At 57.4% G+C, this 15,826-nt stretch overlaps 1 protein-coding gene across 4 annotated transcripts in view; it reads left to right on the top strand.

Annotated features, from left to right (window-relative positions):
- Window positions 1-15,826, top strand: part of TLN1 (talin 1) — a 35,182-nt gene that overhangs the window by 15,751 nt on the left and 3,605 nt on the right. For all 4 annotated transcript variants that reach the window (XM_037373498.1, XM_037373495.1, XM_037373496.1 and 1 more), the window contains 35 exons: window positions 948-1,115; window positions 1,386-1,680; window positions 1,782-1,948; window positions 2,272-2,400; window positions 2,728-2,841; window positions 3,052-3,165; window positions 3,326-3,460; window positions 3,595-3,723; window positions 3,832-3,934; window positions 4,010-4,218; window positions 4,313-4,432; window positions 4,589-4,786; window positions 5,104-5,243; window positions 5,335-5,428; window positions 5,578-5,667; window positions 5,835-5,957; window positions 6,140-6,283; window positions 6,618-6,779; window positions 6,868-7,008; window positions 7,262-7,443; window positions 7,796-7,928; window positions 8,044-8,145; window positions 8,269-8,439; window positions 8,604-8,753; window positions 8,873-8,974; window positions 9,098-9,217; window positions 9,517-9,663; window positions 10,596-10,762; window positions 11,023-11,206; window positions 11,456-11,581; window positions 11,890-12,006; window positions 12,086-12,271; window positions 12,389-12,496; window positions 15,422-15,527; window positions 15,666-15,790. In XM_037373498.1, coding sequence (XP_037229395.1) covers window positions 948-1,115; window positions 1,386-1,680; window positions 1,782-1,948; window positions 2,272-2,400; window positions 2,728-2,841; window positions 3,052-3,165; window positions 3,326-3,460; window positions 3,595-3,723; window positions 3,832-3,934; window positions 4,010-4,218; window positions 4,313-4,432; window positions 4,589-4,786; window positions 5,104-5,243; window positions 5,335-5,428; window positions 5,578-5,667; window positions 5,835-5,957; window positions 6,140-6,283; window positions 6,618-6,779; window positions 6,868-7,008; window positions 7,262-7,443; window positions 7,796-7,928; window positions 8,044-8,145; window positions 8,269-8,439; window positions 8,604-8,753; window positions 8,873-8,974; window positions 9,098-9,217; window positions 9,517-9,663; window positions 10,596-10,762; window positions 11,023-11,206; window positions 11,456-11,581; window positions 11,890-12,006; window positions 12,086-12,271; window positions 12,389-12,496; window positions 15,422-15,527; window positions 15,666-15,790 — 5,001 coding nt within the window. The remainder of the gene's footprint in view (window positions 1-947; window positions 1,116-1,385; window positions 1,681-1,781; window positions 1,949-2,271; window positions 2,401-2,727; window positions 2,842-3,051; window positions 3,166-3,325; window positions 3,461-3,594; window positions 3,724-3,831; window positions 3,935-4,009; window positions 4,219-4,312; window positions 4,433-4,588; window positions 4,787-5,103; window positions 5,244-5,334; window positions 5,429-5,577; window positions 5,668-5,834; window positions 5,958-6,139; window positions 6,284-6,617; window positions 6,780-6,867; window positions 7,009-7,261; window positions 7,444-7,795; window positions 7,929-8,043; window positions 8,146-8,268; window positions 8,440-8,603; window positions 8,754-8,872; window positions 8,975-9,097; window positions 9,218-9,516; window positions 9,664-10,595; window positions 10,763-11,022; window positions 11,207-11,455; window positions 11,582-11,889; window positions 12,007-12,085; window positions 12,272-12,388; window positions 12,497-15,421; window positions 15,528-15,665; window positions 15,791-15,826) is intronic.

Raw genomic sequence — 15,826 nt, 5'->3', positions numbered from 1 at the left:
TAGCTGTCATGGGGTGTGGGGCCGCTTGCTGTGAGCACACACATGGCAGGAGGACTGCAGGCGCAGCAGGCAGAGAGCGCTGCCCTGCATACCAAGGTCTTTGCCCCAAGTGTTTGCTGTCTAGTACTGGTGCTGTCAGTTTTCACCAGCAGTGTGCCATGGGAGCTAATCCTGAAGGCTGCAGTGTGCTTTTCTGCCTGATGCCCTGCAGGAAAGCAGTTTGCCATGGGCTGGTTGCTGCCTGTTACATGCTGCCAAGGTGGCCCAATGCCTTCCCTGCCACCCCTGGGGAGAGGAGGCTGGCTGCTGGGTCATACCTCTCCCTTAGCCCTGGGAATGACAGCAGAGACGTAGTCGGTTGCTAATGGGCTAGAAAACAGCTGGTATGCCTGCAGTACAGGTGACCAGTGTGGGCAGCATCCCCAGTTGCCTCTTGCTGGTAGGGTGAGCCTGTGGACAGGCAGCTACACTGGTGTGGCTGTACTGCAGCCAGCTTGTGCCTGCCATTTTCACGGAGCAGTCCATCATTGTTTTGCCATTTGCCAAGCAGTACTGGCAGTGCCTTGCAGAAGGTTGTTGCTATATTACAATCAGGGACTCGGCACAGGTTGTTGCCTGGAGAGTGGGCATAGAGCAGGTCATGGGTGTTGCGGTGATGGTGAGTGTTGCCCAAGCTGCTTTGGATGGTGTTTGTGGTGGTGCCATGGTGCAGGCTGCAGCTCAAGGGCAGGTTACAGCCTCACCACTGGCTGAGGCACACAATAGACATGGGGTCAAGGTGTTGCCAGCCACTCCAGGTGTTCAGTGCTGCTGGTGTTGGGACAGAGTGGATGAAAGGCCCTGAGAGCTCATGTTTCCCCACTGAATATTTCATGAGAGCCCTTCTGGTGGCTGCCGGTGCTCCTGCTGTTGTGCCTCCACAAACTGACCCTCTGTGTCCTCCCCAGGACATGCTCATGCATCTGGCAAAGGCAGTGGCCAGTGCTGCCGCTGCACTGGTGCTCAAAGCCAAGAACGTGGCTCAGAAAACAGAGGATGCTGCACTGCAGACGCAGGTGATCGCTGCTGCCACCCAGTGTGCCCTCTCCACTTCCCAGCTGGTGGCCTGCACCAAGGTAAGCAGCAAGGTTAACCCTTGCCTCAGCATGGCTGCAAGCATCATCTGGCTGGTGGCAGCTCCATGGTGGGGTCGTAGGTGTGCCAGGACCACATGTCCTCCGGTGGGAGATCAGGGGTCTGGCACCAGAAGCGTGGGCTGCCTCAGGCTAGGGTCCATGCCACTGTGCCCAAGCACTGAATATTATCTTCGGAGCAGCAGAAACTGCAGGCAGCTGTCCCTGTACAGGTCCTGCTAGAAGCCCACCGTGCTTTCTCTCCCCCTCCAGGTAGTGGCTCCTACAATCAGCTCCCCAGTCTGCCAGGAGCAGCTAATCGAGGCTGGCAAGTTGGTGGCCAAGTCGGCGGAGGGCTGTGTGGAAGCCTCCAAAGCAGCCACCAATGATGACCAGCTCCTGAAGCAGGTGGGGGTGGCAGCCACAGCCGTCACCCAGGCCCTGAATGACCTGCTGCAGCACATCAAGCAGCACGCCTTGGGTGGGCAGCCCATTGGGCGCTACGACCAGGCCACCGACACCATCCTCAATGTCACTGAGAACATCTTCAGCTCCATGGGCGATGCTGGTGAGAGCAGCTTATGTCACCTGGGGTAGAACCTGGTGGATGGGGAGATATCAGGAAGCCCATGGGACTTGCTAATGGGCCACCCTTCCTTTCTGTCCCAGGGGAAATGGTGCGTCAGGCTCGTATTCTGGCCCAGGCCACCTCTGACCTCGTCAATGCCATCAAAGCTGATGCAGAGGGAGAGACAGACCTGGAGAACTCGCGCAAGCTGCTGAGCGCAGCCAAGATCCTGGCTGATGCCACTGCCAAGATGGTGGAGGCTGCAAAGGTCAGTGGCATGGGGGAGGATAGACACTGGCTTTGGCCTCCAGCCTTGCCTGACACGGTTGGCTCACTGCAAGGATGGGGACAAGCAGCCCCTAGGTGGGGGAGCAGTTCCCAGAGCAAGGTCCTGCACCAGGCCAGGTGTGGTGGAGTGAGGCTTTTCCTGGAGCTCTTCTGCTGCTGAGCTTTCCCCAAGAGGCTTTGGGCATCTCCCCAACTTCCTAAGCAGCTGAGCTGCCTTGTGGGCCAGAGCACAGCTGCTGTGTCAGGAAGACAAGGGACCCTGTGGTCCCTGCAAGCTTTGAATGGGTTTCCTGCTTTCTCCAGGGAGCCGCAGCCCACCCAGACAGTGAGGAGCAGCAGCAGCGGCTGCGTGAGGCAGCAGAGGGGCTCCGCATGGCGACCAACGCAGCAGCCCAGAATGCCATCAAGAAGAAGCTTGTGCACAAGCTGGAGGTGAGACACTGGGAAAGGGGCCATGGAGGACAAGCAGGCGTGGTCAGTGAGCAAGACCTGACCAGGAGCCCCCTCATCCATGCACTTCCTGGAGGGATACAAGTCCTTTTCATGTATAGTGTCTGTGTTGCATCCTGCAGGGACCTGCCCACTGCTCTCTTCCCTTTCCTTGTGTCCACCATGTTGCTTTGGGACACTGAGCACTGAGGGTGCTGGGAATGCTCTGGTGTCACAGGTGGAGGCACAGGAGAAGTTTAGGGGGAGCTGGGTGCTGGTGTGTGGCAGGCTGCCCTGCTGCCAGTGCTAACACGTGCCTCCCTCTGCTAGCATGCAGCCAAACAAGCTGCAGCCTCTGCCACCCAGACCATCGCCGCTGCGCAGCACGCTGCCTCCTCCAACAAGAACCCTGCTGCACAGCAGCAACTGGTGCAGAGCTGCAAGGTAAGGGCCCAGGCCTGATCCTGGCATCTCCTGTGCTGCCTCTCCCCATCCCTTCTCCCATCAGCCATGGGGCTTCATGCTTAGTGGCAGTGGGCAGGCAGGACCTTGGGGTCCTCATGCAGCTCCCCCAGGAGCTGATCTTTCAGCCACTGATCCTGGATTAGGTACATCTCCTGGCTGAGCCTTTCCAGTGACCCTCTTCTCTGGCAGGTGGTGGCAGAGCAGATCCCGATGCTGGTGCAGGGCGTGCGAGGAAGCCAGTCGCAGCCAGACAGCCCCAGTGCCCAGCTGGCTCTCATTGCTGCCAGCCAGAACTTCCTGCAGGTACGCGTGCTGCCCGGAGTCTCCCATACGAGCTCTGGCACTAACAACCTTCCTGCTGTGCGTGGTCCTACTAAGATACTGGGAAACTTGCTGCACATGGGCAGCGGAGAGATGTTACGTGTTCATCCCCTTCTCACTGTTTTTTCTTTTGGCCTGGCAGCCTGGTGGGAAGATGGTAGCTGCAGCTAAGGCCACTGTCCCTACCATCACAGACCAAGCTTCCGCGATGCAGCTCAGCCAGTGTGCCAAGAACTTGGCTGCAGCTCTGGCTGAGCTCCGCACAGCCGCTCAGAAGGTGAGAGGGATTGGACCCCAGCTGTTAGAGCAGGAGGGAACAGTGGGGATAGCCTGGTAACAGGTCATGGTCTCTGCTACAGCAGGGTGGGCTCAGAGGTCACCCCACTCACCTTCCCTTCTTTCCCATCACAGGCTCAGGAGGCATGTGGACCTCTTGAGATAGACTCAGCACTGGGTCTGGTACAGAGCCTGGAGAGGGACTTGCAGGAAGCCAAGGCAGCCGCCCGCGATGGCAAGCTCAAGCCTTTGCCAGGAGAGACGGTGAGCGTGTGGGGAAGGGTGGCACAGGGTAATGCAGCGTGGCTGCTGGGGCAAGGGAGCTGCCAGGAAGTGCAGCCCACCAGCATGTCCCCATTCATCCCACCACAGATGGAGAAGTGTGCCCAGGACCTAGGGAACAGCACGAAAGCAGTCAGCTCTGCCATCGCACATCTCCTAGGAGAGGTAGCCCAGGGCAATGAGAACTACACAGGTATCGCCTCTGTGCCATGGCTGGGAGTGGGGAGGGGGCCATGCTGGCAGCCGCTGACCTCTCCATCCCCCACAGGGATTGCTGCCCGGGAGGTGGCCCAGGCCCTGCGCTCGCTCAGCCAGGCTGCCCGCGGTGTGGCGGCCACCACCCCTGACCCACAGGCACAGAGCGCCATGCTGGAGTGCGCTAGCGATGTCATGGATAAAGCCAACAACCTCATTGAGGAGGCGCGGAAAGCGGTGGCCAAGCCTGGTGACCCAGAGAGCCAGCAGCGCCTGGCCCAGGTGGGGAGAATGGGTACCTCGGTGTGACCTGCCTGCCTGCGGGAAGGGCACGAGGTTGGCTGGGGGATGGTGACAGCTCTTTGCTTCTCTGCAGGTGGCCAAGGCAGTGTCGCAGGCCCTGAGCCGCTGTGTCAACTGCCTGCCGGGGCAGCGAGACGTGGATGCTGCCATCCGCATGGTGGGAGAGTCCAGCAAGAGGCTGCTTGCAGATTCGGTGAGCTGAGCTGGGGCGGGAGGGGGAAGCCTTCTAGGGATGCAAGCCAGTCAGTCTGCACTGGCTTCCTCTAGCATATCACAAGCATGTGCTAGACCTTCATCCTTCATCCCCATCCTCCTCACTGCCTCATCTAACCCCTCTCCCTGCCTCCAGTTCCCTCCCAGCACCAAGAGCTTCCAGGAGGCACAGAGCCAGCTGAACCAGGCAGCCGCAGGGCTCAACCAGTCTGCAAACGAGCTGGTGCAGGCATCGCGTGGCACCCCTCAAGACCTGGCCAAGTCCTCCGGCAAATTTGGGCAGGACTTCAATGAGTTCCTCCAAGCGGGAGTGGAGATGGCCAGCCAGTCCCCGGTGAGAGCAGATGCCCATTGGGCGGTCCTGGGTATTGTGAGAGGTTTGGGATGCCTGAGAAGGTGGCTTGGCAGTGGGTGGTTAGGGTGGCTGTGACCAGTGCAGCTGGTGAGATGGGGTCCTGGAGCTGTGCAAAACCACAGCAGCAGGGAGAAGGTGGCTTGGGTTAGTTCAGCAAGTGTTGCCACCGTATCCTTGCTGTTGGCAGGTGAGTTGGATGAAAGGAACTGGTTCAGCCTGAAAACCACTGGAGAAGACCCAGGGTGGGTGTGGAGCTTGGAAATCTGCTGCAGGTAACTCTTCTTGGTTTCTTGCAGAGTAAGGAAGACCAGGCACAGGTGGTGTCGAACTTGAAGAGCATCTCCATGTCCTCCAGCAAGCTGCTGCTGGCTGCAAAGGCGCTCTCTGCTGACCCTGCAGCTCCCAACCTCAAGAATCAGCTGGCAGCAGCAGCACGGTATGAGGAACGCTGTGAGATTGCTGTAGCAGTGGGGTCATGTTGCAGGGCTGGCGCTGAGCCGTGGTTCTTTCTCCCTTGTCCCCTGCAGGGCTGTGACTGACAGCATTAACCAGCTCATCACCATGTGCACCCAGCAGGCGCCAGGCCAGAAGGAGTGTGACAATGCCCTGCGGGAGCTGGAGGTGAGAAGCCCCATCTTGAGGCAGTGGAGAGGCTGAGGTGGTGGGGAGTGGGGAGCTGCACTCATGGCGAGGGGCAGGAGGGAGCAAAGAGGAGGTGCAAGTGGAGGGCACAGACCCTTTGCCTGGATGTGACACCTGTGTCCCTGCAGACTGTGAAGGAGCTGTTGGAGAATCCCACCCAGACGGTCAACGACATGTCCTACTTCAATTGCCTTGACAGTGTCATGGAGAACTCCAAGGTGAGTCCTGAGCTGGCAGGAAGGACAGAGGGAGGGTTTGGGAAGGATGTAGGAGCAAAGGGAAAGGTGGTTCCTCCCCTGCTGATGACACACAGTGAGCTCTGAGCCTGGGAGCACTGCCTGAGTGGGAAGTGATCTTCCTAACAAGTGCATGGTATGTCCTGCAGGTGCTGGGCGAATCCATGGCTGGCATCTCCCAGAATGCCAAGAACAGCAAACTGCCTGAGTTCGGTGACTCCATCAGTGCGGCCTCTAAAGCCCTCTGCGGGCTGACGGAGGCAGCTGCCCAGGTGAGATGCACTCAGCTCCAGCTCTGAGCATCACTCCTGGTGCATAGGTGCTGTGTGCACCCCTCCCCTGCCCCTCCAAGCCTGGCTGTGTGGGACAGCGCTGTCAGCCTCCTCCACAGCCTGTGCCTGGTCTGAGCCTCACCACTGTGCGCAGACTCTCACTGCCTCTCTTGTGCTCCTAGGCTGCCTACCTTGTGGGGGTGTCGGACCCCAACAGCCAGGCTGGACAGCAGGGCTTGGTAGACCCCACTCAGTTTGCCAGAGCTAACCAAGCCATCCAGATGGCCTGCCAGAACTTGGTGGACCCTGCCTGCACCCAGTCCCAGGTGAGTGTGAGGTGGGGGCACTGTTACAGGCATCTTGTTGCTCAAAAGGGAGTGTGAAGCTAGTTGGAAGACCAGCATCCCACGAGCTGGCCAAGATTATGGCTAGTATCTCATCAGGCCCCATCAGCTGTACTAGGAACCGGTTTGCAGCTTTGGTGCAATGGTGACAGTCCAGATGGGGGGCTCTATGGGCGTGCAGGACTTTGGTGATTCTTTTTGGGTCCCAGGAGGGACTGCTGTGGTCACTGGTGCCTCATGTGGGGATGGTGGGAAGGGAGAGCTGCAGGGGTGGGGAGTCAGGGTGGATCCTGCCTTACCCTGCTGTTCCCTGCAGGTGCTGTCAGCAGCCACCATTGTAGCGAAACACACCTCAGCCCTGTGCAACACTTGCCGCCTGGCCTCCTCCCGCACCGCCAACCCTGTGGCCAAGCGCCAGTTTGTCCAGTCAGCCAAGGAGGTGGCCAACAGCACAGCTAACCTGGTGAAAACCATCAAGGTGCGGTGTGCCTGCTGGGGCACAGTGGTAGGGATGGGATTTGGGGCATGACGGGGGTTGGATAACTGCTCTGGTCTCTCCACATCAGGCCCTGGATGGTGAGTTCAACGAGGAGAACCGGGAGCGGTGCCGTGCTGCCACTGCTCCTCTCATAGAGGCTGTGGATAACCTGACGGCCTTCGCCTCCAACCCAGAGTTTGCCACCGTTCCTGCCCAGATCAGCCCGGAGGTGGGATGCTGCAGAGGCAGGGGGGATGTGGCCCAGCTGTGACAGGGGCTGCTGCAGGGTGGGGAGGAGCTGTGCCACTGCCTGAGCTTGGGATAGAGTCCCATTGTGGGGCTAGTGCCTTGTGGGGTTGCGATGGGGTTATGGTAGCAAGCCTTGGGCTTCAAGGGGCTGCTCCAGAGTGAGGGTCACAGGAGAGGGAGTCATTTCCCATGCACAGTCCCTCACCTCACCTGCCCATCGTCTCCCTGTGCAGGGGCGCAGAGCCATGGAGCCCATTGTCTCTTCAGCCAAGACCATGCTGGAGAGCTCTGCTGGCCTCATCCAGACTGCCCGCTCTCTGGCTGTCAACCCCAAGGACCCACCACAGTGGTCAGTGCTGGCTGGCCACTCTCGCACTGTCTCGGACTCCATCAAGAAGCTGATCACCAACATGAGGTGAGGAGAGTCCTGCCAACTTGACTGTGGCCCTGGCCCTGCTGGCAGGTACCCTTGCTATGAGCAAGCATCCCTGGGCACGTTTCGGCTCATCATGTCCTTGGCTGCTGCCGGTGAGGGGAGGCAAGGGATGGGATGGAAGATGCCGTCCCTCTTGTCCTGTGCAAGAGCTGCTCCCCCAGCCCTGGCATGGGTTGATGGGAATGCATGCCAGTGTGCCTGGGCTCTATGATGCTGGGTTGGTCCCAAAGCCCAGGAAGATGGCTCCTGTCCCTCACTGGCACCAGGTGGGGGTGAGGGTGAAAGGATGGCATAGCACTTGCCAGCGCTGGGCTGATCCATCTTCACACAGGGACAAAGCTCCAGGACAGCGGGAATGTGACGAGGCCATTGAGGTCCTGAACAGATGCATGCGGGAGGTGGACCAGGCCTCCCTTGCTGCCATCAGCCAGCAGCTGGCCCCCCGAGAAGATATCTCCCAGGAGGTGGGTCAGGGATGTGCTGCTGCAAGCCTAACAGGGACAGGTGTCCTTCCCTCCAGCTGCATGCAGTGACTCCAGCCCTGCTGCAGCCTCATGCAACACCTTCTCGTCGCAACAGGCTTTGCACAACCAGATGATCACAGCTGTCCAGGAGATCAGCAACCTGATTGAGCCTGTAGCCAGCGCAGCACGGGCCGAGGCCTCACAGCTGGGGCACAAGGTAACATGGGGATGGGGAGCTGCTGACAAGGCCCTCACTGTGTGTGGAGAAGCTTATGGTGGGAGGAGAGGCACAAGGCAGCTGGGAATGGAAGCTGCTGGTGCTGATGATGTTCTTCCCTAGGTGTCCCAGATGGCTCAGTACTTTGAGCCGCTTATTATGGCAGCTGTCGGTGCTGCCTCCAAAACACCCAACCACCAGCAGCAGATGAACCTCCTGGACCAGACCAAAACACTGGCCGAGTCCGCTTTACAGATGCTGTACACAGCCAAGGAGGCTGGTGGGAACCCCAAGGTGAGCCGGAGGGACACGTGTCAGTGGTGTGCTCCCCTATGTGCGTGGGTGCTGCATGGTGCCACATGCGTGTGCCAGACATGGAAATCTGGGATAAGTGTGCAGCATCCCTGTTAGGAGGGGAGCCACAGCCTGCCTTCCGTCACTCTGGTTCATCCTTGCAGCAAGCTGCCCACACTCAGGAGGCCCTGGAGGAGGCCGTGCAGATGATGAAGGAAGCAGTGGAGGACCTGACCACAACCCTGAATGAGGCAGCCAGTGCTGCAGGTGTTGTGGGGGGTATGGTGGACTCCATCACCCAGGCCATCAACCAGGTGAGGGGAGTGTGGAGAGGACCTGGTGAGGGCTGGGGGTGGGAGAGGAGTCAAGGTCAAACGCTAAAAGGTCTTTGGGGCTGGAGCTGGAGCCAGAGCTTCCTGATGGTCTCTTGCAGCTGGACGAGGGGCCGATGGGCGAGCCAGAGGGGACCTTTGTGGACTACCAGACCACGATGGTGAAGACAGCCAAGGCCATCGCAGTGACTGTTCAGGAGATGGTGGGTGCAATCAAGCCTGCCACTGTAGAAAGCACTGCCTGCCACCGAGGCAGGTGGTCACCCTCTGTGCTTGTCTGTCCCAGTGTAGGGCTGCTCCAACTCCTGCTCTTCTTCCATTGGCAGGTCACCAAATCCACCACCAACCCGGATGAACTGGGCATACTGGCCAACCAGCTCACCAACGACTATGGGCAGCTGGCACAAGAGGCCAAGCCGGCTGCCCTCACTGCTGAGAACGAGGAGGTGCAAGCATGGGGGAGTGCGGGAGCATGCCATGAGGCACAGCAGGGTCTGCTGGGGTGTGAGAGCAGAGGACAGGGACATTCAAACATCCCAGCGGAACTGGGGGCAGGAAGCATTCACACCTTCCCTGCAACACGGTGTGGAAATGTGGTGCAAAGCCATGTTTCCTTTTTTCCCTGTCCTGAGTGGAAAGATTGGGAGAGAGTAGCTGGGTGGGGGTGGCTGGTGTTCACCAGCGGGTGTTGTGGATGTGGGGCTTAGTTCCCTGCTGGCTCTCTCATGCACGTGTTCCTCTCCAGATTGGCTCCCACATCAAGCGTCGGGTGCAGGAGCTGGGTCATGGCTGTGCTGCCCTGGTCACCAAGGCTGGAGCCCTGCAGTGCAGCCCCAGCGATGCCTACACCAAGAAGGAGCTGATAGAGAGTGCGCGCAAGGTTTCTGAGAAGGTAAGTTGTACACAGAGAGGGGTGACGGTGTGGCAAGGTGAATGGGATGCTGGATTGTGCCACGTACCTGCCCTTGGAGCCATGATACTAGGTTCTCCCCTGCTTGTGTTGGGCTCTGCTGGCTCTCTCAACTACACTCGCCTTGCGCAGCTGAAAGGGTGGAGGGTGGATCCTCCTCCAGGCACCCTAACAGCAGCAGGTGCTGTGATGGCCGAGTGTGATGTCCAGGTGCTGCCTGCTGATGTCCTGATGATGGCTTGCCGGGGGGGACAGATCTACATACTGGTGGCAGCCTGGGGCTCTCCAAATCAAGTCTTGCAGTGGTGGGCGTAGCATTTGCTGTGTCTCCAGCCAAGCTTGCAGCTCATGCTGGGTGATTGATCTCCCCCTCACCTTTTGCTGGCATAGTGGACAGTCGGTCTTAAGAGTACACTTCTGACTAACAGGTGAAAACGCAGCTTGGAAACTCTAGTTGATAGAGGTAGAGCAGCAGTGCTTGTAAGCAAAATCACAAAAGCAAAACAAATGCTTGTTCATCATGCCTGGCATGTGCCTGCATACTCAGGACCTCCTGCAGGTCCTGCCTTTCCAAGACTGCTTTCTGTCACAAAACTTGTTCTTCTGTGAGTGCTTGCCCAAGTACAGAAATGAAGTTTAGCAGCTAAAGAAGGAACAAGTGATGGTCTGATGCCCATCCTGCAAACCTTATTAATTTGTAAACTACCAGAGTCCAATATCTTCTGGACCCCTGAATAGGATAGGGAGAAGGTAAAAATAACCAGAAGCTAAGAAGGGGTGTCCAGACCACACAATTCCCAGTTGCTCTCCTTAGTATGGAGTGGCTCTGTTCTGGGAGGTGCTGGAGAAGGTGTGTGTGGTGGGATGGCCTGAACCTACTCTGCTCCCCTGGTCACCCTACTTATACCCCACAGGTGTCTCATGTGCTAGCAGCTCTTCAGGCTGGGAACCGCGGGACGCAAGCCTGCATCACAGCAGCCAGTGCTGTCTCTGGCATCATTGCTGACCTGGATACCACCATCATGTTTGCCACAGCAGGAACCCTCAACCGGGAGAATTCCGAGACCTTCGCTGACCACAGGTACCCAGGCATCTAATCCAGCCTCTGCTCAGCCAGGGGTGGAGGGTCAGGCTCTGTCCAATGCCAGGAGACCATGGTCTCCTGTCTTTGAGCTGTGTACCAGCCCAGGGAGACTTGCCAAGTTCAGGTCATGCTGACTCTGTTTCCCTTCCTCTCCATCTTGTGTGTACAGAAGGCACGGTCCACAGTCTCTCTACCCTGTGAGGACCATGTGTGCACGTAGAGGGCTGTGTCCTCACTGACTCTCTTCTTCTCCCCAGGGAGGGCATCTTGAAGACAGCTAAGGCACTGGTGGAGGACACCAAGGTGTTAGTGCAGAATGCCACGGCTAGTCAGGAAAAGCTAGCCCAGGCTGCCCAGTCCTCTGTGTCCACCATAACCCGCCTGGCGGAGGTGGTGAAGCTGGGTGCTGCCAGCCTGGGATCTGAAGACCCAGAGACTCAGGTGAGATGGGGTGTGTAGGGTGAACAGAGGCTGCTTGTAGCTTGCTTGAAGGGGTTGAGCGTTACAGCTGTTGTGTGGCGCTCTGGGCTGGATTCTGCATGTTAAGGGTTGGTTGGACTTTGGCTGGTGCTGATGGAGCTGGGCTCCCTGTATGCTGTGGGGTGCCCAGATTTCTTACTGTTGGGCCACACCACACCCAGCCTGAGTGTGACCATAGCCAAGCTGTTGCCTTGGTCTTGCTTTCCCCAGGTGGTCCTGATCAATGCTGTGAAGGATGTGGCCAAGGCACTTGGAGACCTGATCGGTGCCACCAAGGCAGCTGCTGGAAAAGCTGGAGATGACCCTGCTGTCTACCAGCTGAAGAACTCTGCCAAGGTCTGAGTTAGGTGTGATGGGAAGGAGGTGGTGGGGCAGAGGGGGGCTGGAGAAACAGCAGGGGGGCTTCTTTGCCTGTCTGGGGGCAGGAGGACAACTGGGGGGTAGTCAGGGCAAGAGGGGAGGAAGGGCCACATAAAAGGTGGGTCACAGCATGCAGAGGAGGCATTGGTGGGAGAATAAGATGAGGTGATATGAGTGGAATATGGGGGTGGGGCCATTTTGGACCCAAACCGCAAGGGAGGGACAGGCACCAGCAGCAGTCCAGAGCTTGCATGGGGCTTCATGGCTCTCTTGTCCCTTCTAAGGTGATGGTGACAAACGTCACTTCCTTGCTGAAGACAGTGAAAGCTGTTGAGGACGAGGCCACGAAGGGGACACGGGCACTGGAGGCCACAATAGAGCACATACGCCAAGAGCTGGCAGTGAGTACATCTGCGGTGCTGTGGCTGTTGTCCCACTTGCCAGCGGCCCTGTGTGTCACCACTACCTCTTGCCTCGCAGGTCTTCTCCTCCCTTGTGCCTCCTGCCAAGGTCTCCACCCCTGAGGACTTCATCCGTATGACGAAAGGCATCACGATGGCCACGGCCAAAGCAGTGGCTGCTGGCAATTCATGTCGGCAGGAGGATGTCATCGCCACAGCCAACCTGAGCCGCCGTGCCATTGCGGATATGCTTCGTGCCTGCAAGGTGGGTGGGCAGGGGATGTGCGTCTAGCATGGATTTGTGGGTGGCTGTTTGTGCTCGCAGGGATGGTGCTGGATGTGAATCATCCCGTGGGTGAATTTCCTTGTCTATGGGTTTCAGGAAGCTGCCTACCACCCAGAGGTGAGCAGTGATGTGCGGCAGCGGGCCCTGCGCTTTGGCAAGGAGTGTGCTGATGGCTACCTGGAGTTGCTGGAGCACGTGCTTGTGGTGAGTGTCCCCACTCCAGTTCTCGGGGTGGGAAGAGGCTGCCCATGGTAGCCGGGGCGCTCCCCAAATCCCTGAGGTCCTCTGAGCTCTGCACCTCCTTCCACTGAGGTCTTTGCATGGCCCTCTTCACTGCCCGTGCTGGCACAGCACACAGCTGAGCCTCTGCCACAGGAGCAGATGTTGGAGAGACAAACAGGCCCTGAAGAAAGTTATTTGTCTAACAACAATGGAGGTTAACTAGCCATAAACAGATGGAGGCTGGAAATTCAACAACATGGGAGAAAAATCCTAAAGCAGCTTCCAGTAAGAGTGAGGGGAGTAAAAAAATTTCAGGCAGTGTGAAAACAGACCTTGTTAAGCTCACAAATAAATGGGAGACAGGCAGTACTCTTGATAGCAGAAGTGATGACATCAAGCACCCACTGCACCCTTTTGATCTGACCTTCCTCCCCGTGAGTTACTCCCAGAGGCTTCAGGGGACTGCTTTAATTTTCTGTCCTAGAAGATAAGTATAGTTTACAAAAGCAAATTCGGAGTGGAAAGCAGTGGAAAGCATCCAGTGATGTCCTTTCAGTTGTTTGTGCCTTGGCAAGATCACAGAGATGGAATCAAGGGCACTTTGAGAGCTGCAAGGACTCTCAAACCAGGGTCAAGACAAAGACTGAGAGCAAGTCGGCTCTGTGGCAGGGTTTCACTAAGCTGGTTAGAAGGGCTTGGTGAGAGTCTGTTCAGGTCAGAGAGAGGGCACTGGAGCTCAGCCAGTGGTTTCCTGCAGGGAAAGACCCTTTAGGCAAAAGGTAACCAGCACTAGCAGCACAAAGAGGAGCTGGGCAGGAATCAGAATCAGTGGCTAGAAGTTGAAGCTGGGCATAGGGGAAGTCGAAGGGTGGTTTCATCTGAAGGAGGTAACCACTGGGATACAGTTCCAAGGGAAGCAGTGAGTTTTCAGTCCTCTACATCTAGATCAAGTATCTGTCTGGATGATGCTTTAGCTACATGTAAACTGTGGCACCCAAGGCTGGCATGCTGAGGAGAAATTATCTGGCTGACCTGTTGTTAACAGATGATTGGGCTAATGACTTAGTGTGGCAGTACCCAAAGTCAGCCTGCATGCAGGAACATGCTATTCTGCTGTATTTTGGGTGAAATCATCCAGCTGCCATGCAGCGTCTCTTGAATATCATACATTGGTACATGGCATGATATGTTCTCTGGAGATGCATCTTAGTAAGCTCATAGCCCCCAGGGTGCCTTCAGCTCCAGACAAGAGACCATTTAGCAGTTTTGATCACGTTGTCAGAGCAGAGAGCAGACTTACTCATGTGGCATCCAGTTTGGATGCGCTTATGAGGGCAAGCCAGCCGTTGCTGTGTGTCTTCAGCTTGGGGACGCTGAGCCACATGCAGCTCCAGTGGCATTGCTGTGATGGCCCCACAGAAGTCCAGGATAAAGCCATGACCTTCCCCAGCCTCTGCAGCCCTCTGGTCTGTGAAGGCAGGAGTGAAGCTCATGGGTCCCATTTATCAGAGGGCAGCAGGTTCCTGGAAAGCCGTGAGCAGGAAGGATGTAGGGGAATGGAAGGGGACATGGTGGGTGTTGTACTGCCTCACTCCCTGGCAGCAGCAAGTCCATTGCTGTACGCTGGGTCCCCATGAGAACCAGTGTCTTGCATGAAGTGTGAACAAGCATGGTTAGGGTTCAAGACAGAGGGTTTTTTGACTGGGGCTGGAAAACATGGCTCCCAGCAAAGGAGCAGGAAAGCCTGCATATTTCACTGGGAAGGGGATGGAATTTCAGCCTGCACAGGGACTTGGTATTTGGTAACAGTGGGTCTCTTCCCTCCAAAAGCAGAGAGATCTGGTGACTGAAAGCAGTGAAGCAATTCAGGGTGTGGAGAAGTAAGGTGTGAGGAGGATAGCAGCTGCATGGCTGCTCTGGATGTAGATGGCTCCTCTGGCCATGGGAGCCTTGTCCAGGTGCCCTGGCTCACCTGGCCCTGTGATGCTGAAATAAGCTAATGATGGCAGCACAGCTCCCAACCTGGGACTGCTTATCCTTCATTCGCACCTCTTGGCTGCCCTTCATCCCTCACCAGAGAGCACCCACCTTCCCTTACCCTCCCCATGCACCCCATCCCCAATACCTCTGTGTCCCGGCTGGGGCATTCACTGCTTTCTTCTCTCTCTTCTCCCTCCCTTCCTGTCAGCCGGTGAGTAAGGCGACATTGGGGTGCCTGCTGTGTCTAACCTCAGCATGAGCCTTGCTCACGGCGTGTCTGTGTGCCCAGCCCAGTGCTGGGGTGGCACTTGCGTGTGTCTGCAGGACCCCAGGGCCATGTGTTTGTGTGCATACTCACACCCACTGTAGCTGAGGGACAGCTGCATCCTGTGCGGTGCGAGTCAGGCCGGCAGTGAGCTCTGCTTGTGCATATGGACCCTATGTGTATGCACACGTGTGCTGTGGTGTGTGCATGTGTTGTTCCCCCACTCCAGTAAAGGACGCTCATGGCTCTGCCTTCTATCTTGTCCCAGCAGGGCCAGCCCTCCTGGGCTGGTACATGGCTCCAGAGTGCCCCCTGCCTTTGCCCAGCTTGAGTTTGCAGACGAATCTTTGAAATGGGGACAGCAAGGGGGAAATCTTTCAGGAGCTTGAAATGCTTTGAGAGGGGGAAAAAGTCTTGGAGGTGGTAGCTGCCGAGTGCAGGAAGGCTTGCACTGAGGCTGCAGAAGGGTTAAGGGGAAGCTCATCCCCTCCTCGGGCACAAGACCAGCCAGAGTCACTCAAGAAAGCATCACAGACCGTGCCTGAGTGTACACATGTGAGGGGGAGCTGGGAGTTCCCACCTTCCTTCCTTGGGGAGTGCACCCAGAACAGACCTGTGAGGCTCCCCTTTTCCAGGTGCTTACATGTGCTCCTTCCCCACAGATCCTGCAGAAGCCCACTCACGAGCTGAAGCAGCAGCTGGCAGGGTATTCCAAGCGAGTGGCCAGCTCTGTCACTGAGCTCATCCAGGCAGCTGAGGCCATGAAAGGTAAGGAAATGTCCTGCTCAAAGGGGCAGCACCAAGGGCTGGGATTAGGGTGGAGGGTTTAGCAGCTGATAGAGATGTAGGGTGAATCAGAAATGAGGCCGCACACAGGTGTAACATGCCTTGTTTCCTGTTTTCTAGGGACAGAGTGGGTTGACCCAGAAGACCCCACTGTCATCGCTGAGAATGAGCTGCTGGGGGCAGCAGCTGCCATTGAGGCTGCAGCCAAGAAACTGGAGCAGCTGAAACCAAGAGCCAAGCCCAAGGTAGTGGGGCTGGGCTGGGGCTTCCCTGCTTGTGCT

The sequence above is a fragment of the Falco rusticolus genome, chromosome Z (assembly GCF_015220075.1).
Source record: "Falco rusticolus isolate bFalRus1 chromosome Z, bFalRus1.pri, whole genome shotgun sequence".
In the NCBI taxonomy this organism is placed as follows: domain Eukaryota; kingdom Metazoa; phylum Chordata; class Aves; order Falconiformes; family Falconidae; genus Falco; species Falco rusticolus.
Note: the sequence above shows the minus strand (reverse complement) of the source record. Positions and strands in the feature narration are given on the sequence as shown.